The sequence below is a fragment of the Dipteris shenzhenensis genome, chromosome 32 (genome assembly GCF_047967505.1).
Source record: "Dipteris shenzhenensis isolate YYH24624 ecotype China chromosome 32, Dip_SZ_1.0, whole genome shotgun sequence".
In the NCBI taxonomy this organism is placed as follows: Eukaryota; Viridiplantae; Streptophyta; class Polypodiopsida; order Gleicheniales; family Dipteridaceae; genus Dipteris; species Dipteris shenzhenensis.
Window position 1 is genome coordinate 15,408,561 of NC_141627.1, and position 13,203 is coordinate 15,421,763.

At 43.1% G+C, this 13,203-nt stretch overlaps 1 protein-coding gene across 2 annotated transcripts; it reads right to left on the bottom strand.

Moving 5' to 3' along the window:
* Window positions 1-1,492: 1,492 nt before the first annotated feature.
* On the bottom strand, window positions 1,493-6,145 carry LOC147880345 (pentatricopeptide repeat-containing protein At4g39530-like). Of its 2 annotated transcripts, XM_087370407.1 has the most exons (2): window positions 5,581-5,723; window positions 1,493-5,417 (listed from the first exon to the last, which is right to left on the bottom strand). In XM_087370407.1, exons 1-2 carry the CDS (start codon window positions 5,597-5,599, stop codon window positions 3,529-3,531), a joined length of 1,908 nt encoding a protein of 635 aa, XP_087226533.1. In that variant the 5' UTR covers window positions 5,600-5,723; the 3' UTR covers window positions 1,493-3,528. The 2 variants fall into 2 exon arrangements, with proteins under 2 accessions (XP_087226533.1, XP_087226532.1); XM_087370406.1 differs by having other exon boundaries at window positions 1,493-6,145.
* Window positions 6,146-13,203: the final 7,058 nt, after the last annotated feature.

The window sequence follows — 13,203 nt, forward strand, 5'->3', positions numbered from 1 at the left end:
TCTACTACACCTCCTAAGCATCCAAGCTTGTGGATTCTTCCATAATGATTATTTAAGCTTGTGGATTCTTCCATAGAGCTCACTCATATATTTTGGTGGCTAAGTTTTGTATACCGACTCTATGGATGTCAGTGAGGAGATAAAGATTGCACTTGTGAAAAACTATAAGCAAGTAAGGAGCTCAAATTAAATTATTAATAACCTAGCTTTATCCTACACGACCTCCTTAAGTTTAAGGGCATCATCAAGGGCTAGAATGTGATGGGGTTCCTGTTGATAATGGCAACACCCATGGCATTATTTATGATGGGTTTCCTATTGATATTGGCAACACCCATGGCTTCATTTGTGTTGAATTGGTGTAGAAAAACCAAGATTTCCAACCTTGACAACTGACCACCGATATTAAGTCAACTATGCACCAAAACTTGGAAACATGGTCATTTCTCTTGGAGCTCGTTATTGCTAGAATTTATCCCAATTCACATGTGTACGTTTGTACATGTAGGAAAAATATGCATCATTCAATCATTATGGTACTATGAAGTATCAAATTGGTACTAAACTTTGCACGAATCTTATTCAATGTTGCTTATGTTAGAAAATACCCAACAGAGGGTACATGCAGCGGAAGACTTATAGTAATGCCCAGGAGCTCACGCAGTGTGGGTGTGGGGTTGGAATCACAAACTTCTTTACTTAATGTGCATTCAATAGATGTGCAGACTCATTAATAGACAATGAACCAGCCAGATATAGAAGACACCAAAACTTATATATTTCCGTCCAAAACTCTAGACACAATACAAAACAGATAGATCCAGAGTCCCACCAATGGTGAGGTCCCCTGATCTAACCACAAGGTCCTCCTCCTATCTGCCGGCTATCTCTAGACTCGAGTCCGCGTGCTCCACCTCGAGCGTCTGTAGACTTTCCGTCCAGAACGATCCTCTCCACCTTGCTGTCTGGAAACCAGCCTAGGTGGGCTGCCACTCAAGCTCAGTCTGCAGCTCCTTCAGGGTCACCTTCACCTCCTGTGTATAGGCCCAAGGCTTGCCTTCTTGCTGCTCCTGTCTGCTGTCAAAGGGCTGCTCCAGAGAATGTGATCACAACACCTTGCTGCCCTAGAAGACAGCCAAGGTCCAGCCTCTAGGAACTCAGTCTGCAGCTCACCTTCAACTCTCCTTCACCCCCAGTGTGAGGCCCAAGGGAGTGGCTCCTGGCTGCTCCTGTCTGCTCCTGCTTTTGCTGAACTGTTGGATGATAAATGAGGGCTGGAGGCCCTCCTTTTATAGGCCCAGGGGCCTGTCATAAAAACCGACCAGCCAGCTTCATACTGGTCGACCAGTCTGCTGCTGGTCCAGCCCTTTAAGGGCTCACAAAACTAGGGCCCTTTGGCCGGCACTTCTAGGGCATTTAGGCCCTCCAATCTAGGCAAGGGCCCTAGTCAGGCCCTTTTGGGCTGCTGCTAGGCTGCCCTTTGCTGCTGCTGGAGACCCTATTGCAGGATGTACTCCTGCCCATAGCCTCTGCCATCTGCCTTGTATCTTTCTTCATGCAGGCGCCTTCCTGCTGCAGCATCCTTGCCTCCTGCCAGGCCTTCACCAGCCCCGTACAGCCACGTATGCATACCGTACCCTTCCGTACTGCTGCGCCGTCTGTCCTTGCTAGAAATCCCTGCGCAATCATGCTGCTGCAGGTCCCTGATGTCCACGTGTCTGCCCTGTACATCAGGAGCTCCACGACTTGCCAGGTACCCTTCTTGCTTTGTGTGAGGTGCTGCCCATGTAGCAGTCCCCCTCCCTTTCTCTTCTCTGGACATCTTCTGCCCTAGGTCTCCCTCCACCATGCTCTCCTCATTTGGGGGCTTACAGATGGGGAGGTGACCTTTCCAACAGCTTAAATGTGCATGAAAGGTTCCATGTGCATTAGACATTGACTATGATAGTGGGAACATTGAATGTCCCAATTTTTCATGTGTACGTGTATACGCATAGGAAAAATACACATCGGTTGTAGGACACTGCAGGTGCAGCACAGGTCTGCAACAGGCTGAGGGCAGCAGGAGCAGATCGGGGCAGCAAACAGACAACAGGCCTGCCAGCATGCCATGTGTCAGATGGGCAGAGGCCCAGATCTGAGTCAGTAGTAACCTGATCAAGTCGGCTGACCAGTCAGTTATTTTGGAGGCAGCCAGCCCCATATACGGAGCCCCATGTGGGGTTTCCTAGATCATATGTGCTCAGCCACTAAACTGAAGTGTTCTTGACGTCTGAAGCAGTCCCAGTTGCAAACCTACACCAGTAGGAGAGTATAAGGAGTGGGGGGAAGGGAGCTGTGTCTGCAGAGAACATCAGAGCAAAACTTTTGCAGGAGTGCTCTACTTTGGCAGCTACTGAAGCCTACACAGAAGCACATGGCAGAAGAGGACGAATTGCACATGTTGTGAGTTGTGTTCCATTCATGAGTTTTGTAATTGGTATCTACCTTGATATATATTCTGTTTTGGCTGTACATCCGAGTTCCCTTTCCAGATCTGAGTTGCCCTCTTTATAGTTAAGTAAGCACATGTTGTGGGTTGTGTCTGTTCATGTGTTTTGTGATTTCAGGGTTAGTGCTGCATGGGAGTTTGCCTTTAGCAAGCAACTTCCTCCTGTTTTACAAAGTAGGTGGTCTCTTGTATTAATAACCTCACCATCAGCAGTCTGTTCCAATGAAAGCATAAGCTAGGACTCAAATCAAAATCCGTCTCCAAGAGGTCTTGCTGTCATTCCCTGGTCCTGTGGGCAATAGGCAATCAGAAAAATCATAATTCAAGAAGAATATAAAAAGGAAACATTGCAAGGGCATCTTGCATTTGAGCAAGGATTCGTGTATTCCAAGGCACGGCTTGCAATGTTGGAAAGTTTGCCAGCAGGGAAAAGTTTCCAACAAACTGGAGGAGCGGGTCTGGGAAGTTTACAAACCAGATCTAGTCTGTAACTGCCATTTAGTCTGTCCATGGACCCAAACCTCGTTTATAGATTGGATCTGAGCCTATAAAAGGTTGCTGCAAACCCTTGTGATTGTTATGGGCCTGACCTCCTGCTAAATGGCTGCTGTTCTGCCCCATGCTCGTTGACATGGTTGTATGGCAGTGAGATCTGCCCTTGTGGAGGCTCCCGTGCTGATGTGGGAGTCTGTGGCTGCCCCATATGTCATATCTGACCAATGAGGCTGCTGGCACGGCTGTCTGGGCAGCTGACAGGTGCAGATGGATTAAGTTGTATATCCACAATGCCATTCTATCTTTGATGATAGAGGAGTGGAATTGTGACAATACCCAAGACATGCACCTTTTTAATGATACATGGTGCCCCAAAAGCCAGCTTCTCACTGTGCCCAGGAAGTGCATCTTCCTTCTCATCATCATGTATTCCCCGTAGCATGCTGTCCAAACCTGGCACATAAGGAATATATGTTCTTAGACTTTATCTTGCTTTGTGGATTCTCCTATCCCTCGTCTGAAATAATGTATTCACCATTTCACTAAAGCAAGTCGACCAGCTGAGGCATGACTTCTTTCATACTTGAGCATTCTTTCTCATTAACATTCTTTCTCATTAACTCTACCTTATCATAGTCCTCCCACATGTGAGCATCTGCATATATGTTTGCCATTGAGACAAATACAGCAGGACGTTTCTCATGCAATCTCAATTGATTTTCAAAAGCATGCTTTCCTACATCTACATTTTTCCACTTTCGGCAAGCACCCAACACAGCCGACCACACAACAACATCGGGTTGGAAAGGCATCTTTTCAACCATTGCCACTGCCTTGTCCACTTGGCCAGCACGGCCAAGCAGATCAATTATACAACCATAGTGCTCAATAGTTGGGATTGTGCCATATTCTTTGCTCATAGCCTCAAAGTACTTCTGGCCTTTCCCCACTAGACCACCGTGGCTACATACAGTGAGAACACTGACAAATGTGACCCTGTTTGGCTCTATGCCTTCCCGTAGCATCCCCTCAAACAAACGGAACACAAGTTCACTCTTCCCTTGGTGGGCGTATCCCGCAATTAATGCATTCCATAGTACAACATCCCTTGTCGGCAAGGCATCGAACAATTGTTGGGATTCAACCATGCTCCCACATTTAGCATACATGTCAATGAGACTGCTTGCCATGATAGCACTCGTCTCAAACGCGACCTTGCTAATTTGCGAATGGACATCCTTTCCGATATCCAAAGCTGCTGTGTTGCCACATGCTTTCAAGATGGCAACAAAGGTAAAGCTACTTGGTGACAGACCTTGCTCTTGCATTTGCGCATAAAGGTTAAAAGCTTCCTCGCTTTCTTCTTGTTCGGCATACCCCAAGATCATTGTACTCCATGTAACCACATTACGATAAGGCAATTCATTAAACACACACCGTGCATCCTCAATGCTCCCACATTTCACATACATGTCCACCAAAGTGGTTCCCACAAATAAATCAGACTCAAAGCCACTCTTAAAAACTTTGGAGTTGAGGGCTCTACCTTTCAGCAGACATCTTGGTTTTTCAACCTTCCTGTCAACTCGCTTCCCCTCTTCCAGTGCTGCAAGGCTATTGCAAGCCTTCAATGCGCCAACGAATGTTTGGGCATTCGGTTGGATGCCTTCCCGCTGCATCTGGGCATACAAATCCAAAGCCAGTACACCCTCTTCCTGCTTGCTATAGCCCATGATCATGGCAGACCAAGAAAACACATCAGGATAGGGAAGTTCGTCAAAAACACTTCGGGCATCCTTCATGTCCCCACATTTTGTGTACATATCCACCAAAGTATTTCCTACAAATACATCTGAATGTAATCCACTCTTTACTACTTGGGAGTGGATGACTCTACCTTTCTCTACGCATCCTATTATCATGGATTTGCGGTCAAGCTGCTCCCCATTTTCCATTGCTGCCAAGCTACTGCAAGCCTTCAATACACCAACAAATGTCCGGTTGTTTGGATGCACGCCTTCCTGGCACATCAGTGCGTACACCTCCAAAGCCATGTCACCCTTACCTTGCTTGGCGTACCCCAGGATCATGGCAGACCATGTAACCACATCATGATGAGGCAATCCATCAAAGACATGCCATGCATCCTCCAAGTTCCCACATTTCGCATACATATCTACCAAAGTATTTCCCACAAAAACATGTGACTCAGAGCCATTCTTTATTAATTGCGAGTGGATGGCTTTACCTTTCTCCAAGCATCCTGTTTTGGCAAATTTCTCATCAACTTGCTTCCCCTCTTCTAGTCGTGCCAGGCAACTACAGGCTTTCAGCGCACCTACAAATGTTAGATGGTCTGGTGTGACACCTTCATGGTACATCCGTTCATACAATTGTAAAGCCCGCATACCATCTCGTTGCTCAGCGTACCCTAGAATCAAGGCATTCCACGAAACCACAGTACGATGAGACAATTCTTCAAAAATACACTGCGCATCTTCCATTTTTCCACATTTCACGTACATATCTAGTAAAGTGGTTCCCGTGAACACATCTATCTCAAAGCCCCTCTTTACTACTTGAGAGTGGATTACCTGACCTTTCTCCAGGCATCCTGTCTTTGTAAGTTTTCCAGCGACTTGCTTCTGCTTTTCCATAGCTTCCAAGCTAGTGCAAGCTTTCAATGCGGCAACAAAGGTTCGATTACTCGGTTCGATACCTGCCCTTTTCATTTGTGCAAATAACTCCAAAGCCCGCTCACCTTGTTCTTGGTTGGCATACCCGAGGATCATAATGTTCCACGAAATGACATTGCCCTTAGATATGTTGTCAAACACATGGTGGGCCTCTACCATGCTCCCACGTTTCGCATACATATGAATCAAATTGTTTGCTTCAACCATCGGAAGCTCATGCACTTTACGTGCCTGGATTTCGTCAACGTCACTCAGCTGAGACGATCTCCTGTAGACAGCATTTTCAGCCTTGCCTACACTAACAAGATGACAGCAAACGGGCAGTCTAACCATAATCAATGAAAAAGCAAGGAGGGCAGCAAAGAGAGCTATCTCCGAGGAAAAAAGATCAAGCAAGAGGATGGAAGAGAGTGGCAAGGATGAAAAGAAAGAGGCCATTTCGTAAGACTCGGACGCAAAAATCGAGCGCATCCCCGCAGCATTGGAACTCTGTGCAAAGCTGAAGAACTTGGATATATAAGATACAATACATCCATACATATATACATGTATGTATGTAGATTTACGAGGCTATACAATACGCTATATATATATATATATAAAATAATGCTTTGGATACATATGTGCTCTCTTCTCTATCTCCATCTCTTCTCTATCTCTATCTCTATATATATTAAGGAGAAGATAACCGAAGCTGGTGACATGGCAAAAAGATGGTGGTTCGAGGAGAGATTGGTGGTTCGGGAAGAGAGATGTGGTGAGCGTTTAATGCACGTGCAAAGCACAGGTATAGCACTAGTATATATGTAAAGAGAGATGCATCCATCCATACATACATACATACATACGTATGTATGTATGTATACATGCATGCATGGTTGAATATTCCCGAGATGTCAACAAGCAAGATGTCCTTTTATCCATAATGCGGTTTCGGCTACCCACTCGGAATAATACATAGAGAAGAGATTTCACATATAATATAGTTGTAGATATATATAATTATAATGTATCTTGAACTTAAACACTTTGTAACATTTTTGTCAAAATCATTCTTCGCATCCTACATTTATGACCGAGTTATAATTTTGTACTTGCATATACATGGTTGAAATTGAGAGGTTAGATTCTCACCAAAATACTTTTTTATTATACTTTTAATAATATACCCCATACTTTTATGAATTCAAAATTTTTTTTATAGAAATTAAAATAAGAGCATATCCATGCCATTTGCCAAGCCATCACGGTGATCAATTTGGGGTCCTCTAAAAGTTTGAAAGAACAATATGTTATATTTATCTAGTAATCTATTACTTTAGGTGTAGTTATTTGGTTGGTAGTTGGTAAAAATGATAGGAGGGAAAGTATTATCTAGATATGGTGATCATAGGCAATTATTGTTAGTGTAATCTAATGCATGTTCTGAACGTATTCAAGGTTTGTACAAGTGTTTGGTCTTCTAGTTTATTCTAAACGTATTCAAGGCTTGTACAAATGTTTGGTTTGCCATTAGTGTTTGCAATCGATTCTTATGTGTCTTGAAAACCCATAATTCTATTATTGGTTTGCTTTGGTGAGAATGTCCACACCAAGTCACATCAAGTTGTAGCCATGACAACCCACTGTGTGGTTCATGCAGCTCTCACTATGGCTTATTCTCACTCAACTTCCTCCTTCTTCTCAACCCTTAGGCATAACAAAGTGTACAAAATTGTTTTATGCTAGAATCTAGGCCTCGAAGAAGAAGATATATGGCTGTTCCTTTTCGGAACATTTCTTCTTCTCTACCCTTTGCATTGGCATGCGCATGAAAGTATAAACTACTCCAAGGTTATAGGGGTTGGATGGTGCTAGTGTCTCAATTGCACTAGCTCTCCACCTCATCACATGGTAAGACCAAAAAGTACCTTAGACCTTCCTCCACGAAGGGCTCTAGAAGGTTATAGGGGTTGGATGGTGCTAGTGTCTTAATTGCACTAGCTCTCCACCTCATCAATAGCTTCCACTTGCTACTCTCCATTTGGGGCATCTACACATAGCCACCCTACGTTTGCTCAATTCAAGTACAAGTTTGCAAATGAGCATGGCACCATCCTTGTTCTTGTTGCATGCCTACATTTTTAGTCATAGAGTCCTCATCTTCCACTATTGTAAAAGCCTCTACAAGTGCAAAATCATTTTGCATGGCTTGATTGTTGAATAGCCATATGCCAATAGCATAAAATCTTGCCTTTATCTTGATCTTTGTAAATGCTTGCTTGAGATGATACCCACAATGGCAATCTTGTAAAACTCTTAGACATCCATACTTGTTTTTTATGATTGAAGCCCTTTTAAATGGCATGTACACTGCCACATGATCAAGTGGCTAGAGCATGTGACTTGTATGATAGGGCATCCATACCATGTCTAGTCCCATGTTAGTAGCTTACATAATTGCATCAAGCAAAACATGGCTCTTGCACCCATCTAGAATGTGTCATAAGAATGTGAGTGAGACATAATTGGAAAACTTTAGCGAGATGATCCAAGCCTTCACTTGTATGATCATCACAATTCTGCACTCCCATAAGTAGTTTCTATTTACTGGCTTTACAGAGATAGCAATGCGGCTTTCATTCTTTCTAGGGATATCTCTGATGAGTGGACTCTTCGTTGTTCAGTTCGCCAGGGATGCCCTCTAAGTGCTTTACTATATGCCATTGCTACTCATCCTATGCTGCAATGTATTGATCATCTCGTGGCTACAGGATCACTTCATGGCTTGGAATTGGATGCTAATCGTTAAGCTGCTCCCTTTGCATTCCAAAGACTTGGCATAGTCTCTTATGGCCCAGGGATATCATTCCACTCGCTCAATTTGTTCGTCATCTTGGTTACCCTTTGGGGTGGGAACTCACTCGCCAACAACAAACTGATTGGATTTTGGCTAAGCTTTGGAAAAAGCTTGAGTATTGGAAACTGGCAACCTGGCCTTTGCACGTTCGTCTTCGAATACTGCAGTCCATCCTTGTGGCATATATTCAATTTTACTTGCCATTGATCATGTTCACTAAGGCAGATCTTACATCTTTCATTTCTGTCTTTATGGAAATCTTCTGGCGATCCAAACATGGCAGAAAAAGTCTCAGACTGCTTTCGATGCATCACATTTGATTGGCCCCCTACGATGTAAAGACTTGGAATGGCACCTCTTGCATTAGTAAGATAGCAAAGGGCAGTCTTTCACATTCAAGTCTTGGTATCAAATTCTCCAAATTCAACTCTTGGTATCAAGTTCTTCACATCCCTTGAACCTAGCTTTGCGAAGACTCTCAGACCATCTAAATGACTGGCCTAGCAACACAGCTTATCAAAATTCCACATATGAGAGAGCTCATGTTGAGGCTTTGCATAAAGCTCCTAAGTTTGCCATGAAATGTGCTCAATAGATTAGAGTTCAAGTCCATTGTTTAATCTTTCTCGAAGCCTATTGTAGTTCTCGATACCAAGCTCGAGATCTCTCTTCTAGAAACCACACCACCATCCCCTATTAAGGAGTTTGTCGATGAATGGGCAAATTCTATTCACCTAATCTCAACCAATTTCATTTGTGCATTGTGGGCTGTGAGAGGTTGAGTTGTCTTAGCATGCTTGTAAATTGAATTGATGATGAACTGTTATCCTTTTACCACTATTACCATTAGATTAGGTTCATGTTGCTTCATGGTTATTCATCCATCTAGCCAACCCCCAATGAAGGAGGCTGAATATGGGTCTAAGCATGCTATGTTGTATGCACTATTGGCAAGAATCTAGTACTATGGTATTAGTATGTTTTTTAAAGGAAACACAAGTTAAAGAAAGGAAGACCTTGTGAAGAAAGACCTGAGTAGTACATTATGTGAGACCTTGACTGTGGAACAACAAACTATGATATCTAATTGGAAGAGACAAGTGGGGGAGGAGACCGTGAAATTGATGTTGGAATTAGAGGTGATTGCTACCAATGAGTCTGAAGCCTATAAACAAGTTGATGGTATTACAGACTGGTGCACAGCAAACTTGACAGTGACACTAGCAGCACTAGGTAGCGGGATAAGAGAACAAGAACTCGTAATGGACTTGGCAAAGCTGGAAGCAGAGCTAGAAAAGTTTGGAATTGTTGAGAGAATAGTTTGTGTTCGGATCACAAAGGTAGGAGCTAGGTTCAATAGTCAGATAATGCACTTGACAGAGGAGCTGACACATCATGGGTTGCGAGTTGTGATCCTTACACTAATACAACATCCAACTTGCTCTGGAGGTATTCCAGTGTACATTGAAAAGTAAGATAAACTTTTATTAAAATAATCAGTGTTTTATCTTAGGCCTAGGTCCTCATGTGTAGGATGTACTAACCCTTTCTGTACATATGTAGGTATGTGGGCTTATATTTTCTATGGAATCTATTGATGTGGTGATCACTTTACACTTGCACACATTCCACATGGTGTGTGTATCAATTTATTTTTTTGAGCATACCCAATGTATGTTTCCATCTTGCAAAAGAGCTGTTTCAAAAGAGTAGATGGTTGTCATGGGTGTCGAAAAAACTAGTGAGCTTGCTTTGCAACATGTGTGTTAAACCTCCACTTTTTAAAGTAATCTTGACAATCTGTGATATAGAATACTACTAATATAGTACTTTGTAGTATTAAGAAATATTGTATTATAAAGCTTAAAAAGTACTATGTTAGCATTATAGGCTGATGAATATACTCTTTAGTACGCCTTGTTCTGATTGCACTAGCATAGTGCTATGTTATATTATTATATCAGTATTGCGTTAATACTATTTGTTTGTAAATAATACTAATATAGTAGAGAACTAACATAGGACTATTTGTTTCTATTCTAGTTTTAATATAGTTGAATACTAATGTACTATTTGTTTTTATTTTTAGGAGTGGCTCTCCTAGAGTTTGGGGAAGTTTTGTGATTATTTGTAATTTTAAAATTCAAAAGCTCTCCCCCCCCATAGACTCTCCTCCCAATCCTCGGGGAGAACATTGCTTTCTAAATTGGTTGAACTCTGTGATGTTGCATTCTCTAACGGTGCTAGAATTAGTCTTTCCATATATGCTGTATTGTAACCGATCACATCTAAAATCCATGTCGATTCCGAGCCGAATGCAAAGCCTGTCAAGGCTTCAATCTTGTGTAGTAATTAAAATGATCAGTAGTTGTTTTAAGTAGCAAAAAATTCTCTGCCCACTGTCTACACAAAATTAGGCTACAGAAGTTATAGTCAAGCGTCAATGATTCAACAAAGAGAAAACAATCCTGCACACGATTCCCTGCTTCTTCACCGGATGCGAAAATGGTGACTAAATGGAGCTCGTTTGTCTTGAAAGGATTCCCATCCCTGTAGAGAAGAAGCGGAATTGGCTTATAAAGCATCGGTTTGCAAACGATAAGACAATCATCCGTTAAGGGCGTACTAGCTAGGAGTGAAACGACAACCAGGAAGGAATCACGGTGGTTGAATGTGTTTTGTAGGAATTTTGTCTTGCTTCTAGTGGATATGGGAGGCTATTGCTTGCTTTGTGTGGTTCGTAAGGAGTTTTCAGAAGACCCGAGGAAGCTGCCATCTTGATTTCTCAGGTCTTTGCTCTCTTCACGGGTGGTTAACTCTGGTTTGCAAGGGCTGCCTATCTTGTTTTGCCTTTCTTTTTGTTCGCTTGGGTGAAGTTTTTGTTTGCATCAGCTATGTGGATGCGCAATCAGGCATAGAGGTGGCTGATCTTAGTCTTCCAATCCAGACGATTGCGTGTAGCACTAGTGGATGGTTGAAATAAGAATGAATCTAGAGCGCCATTCTCAAGGTATTCGACTACCAATGCACAGAAACCATAGAGGTTCAAAAAATTAATCTGATGAATCTGACGAGTGGTGGCTAGCTCTGCTCGAATATGACTCTTGCGTTCATGGACACTTCCAGCTGTTTGACTGCGACGACCTTGCCATTTGTAAGTTTCCCTTTATAAACTCTACTAAAGCCTCCCGATCCCAGAATTTCGTTGAAATTGTTTGTTGCAACCTGCAGATCCTGATAAGAGAAAATGACAGGGGGATTCGAAGATGCTCTCTAGATTGACGCAGCTTCTTGGTGTTCCTTCTGAGCAATGCAAAGAATGCAGCGCGAAAGCAGAGGAGCTACGCAACAATGACTCAGGACAAAACACTCACAACTGTGTTGTTAGCCATCCCATTTCCACCACCGATTATCGAGGAGGCATTTGCTGTTGAAGCTGCAATCGACCACTACATTACAGAAGTATGGCTCAAGGAAGGATTTGCAAAGGAGTAGGAAACTTTGAGAAAAGCAATAGTTCAAAGGAGTTGTACATTGAGAAAAGAAATAGTGTCATTCGGAATTAGTCCAGGAATAAGGGCATCCAATTCAAAGGAAGGAGGCCTATAGACAACATGTGTAGGAGATGCTAGGAAGGGTAGAAGTGAAAGGCAGGTTGGGAGTGATGGAAGAAGAAGGAAGTGAAGGAGGTGGATTAATGGAGAGTGGTGGTCGCCATCGCCACCACAATGTTTTTTTTAAATTGAAAAATCGCCACCACACTGTTCCGTGGAGGGGAGAATTCTTTTACTTCTTTAGTGTAAGGCATTAAATGGGCTGGTATGCAACATCCATTCGAACAGGGCAAGGAAAAGAATGCCACAAAGAAAGCTCTAGCTATGGCATTGCCATCCCTTGCCCCCTACTTCGGATGATGATAGATTTAGGGGTCTTCGCTTTGTCTCTAGCTATGGCGTTGCCATCCCTTGCTCGCTACTTCGGATGATGATAGATTTAGGGGTCTTCGCTTTGTCTCTAGCGGATGTGGTGGGCCCCTACGTTGCCGGAGCTTTTTCCCAGTGCCGGCGTGATCGGAATAACTATTTATAAAAATATGTTTAAGAATACGCCTCTAATATGCGTAAGCATGTGTGTGTGTGTCCTAGTGGTAGAGTGCACAGGTGTCTATGAATAGGTCATGGGTTCAATCCCCAAATGCATATAAACTTTTGCACTTTGCTTCATTCATCTTTTCTGGCAGCCGACGGGGTGGGTCTTGAATGCCCCAAATAGGACAAAGCGGAAGCCCCTAGATCTATCCCTAGGCTGCTACTTCTGCCTCTCCCTTGCTCTTCGTCACCTCCTACGTCCTTGCCTCCCCTATCTTTTACCAATCCTTTGATGAGCCTTGGGAGATGCGTTGGATTGTGTCTGAAAAAGACGATTACAAAGGTGCATGGCAACATGAGAAAAGTGAGGGACATGAAGATCATGGGTTGTTTGTTAGTGAAAAGGCAAGAAGTATGGCATTGTCGTGGAGGTTCCAAGATGGGTTGAGTACAAAGAGAACAGTATTGTTTTATAGTATGATCTTCGGCTTCAACATGGACTTGAATGTGGGGGTACCTATTTGTAGTTTTTAATCCCTAGGTGGTCTCTTGCTCAGACCATTAGAGCTACTGATTTGAGAGCTCTTGTTTGCT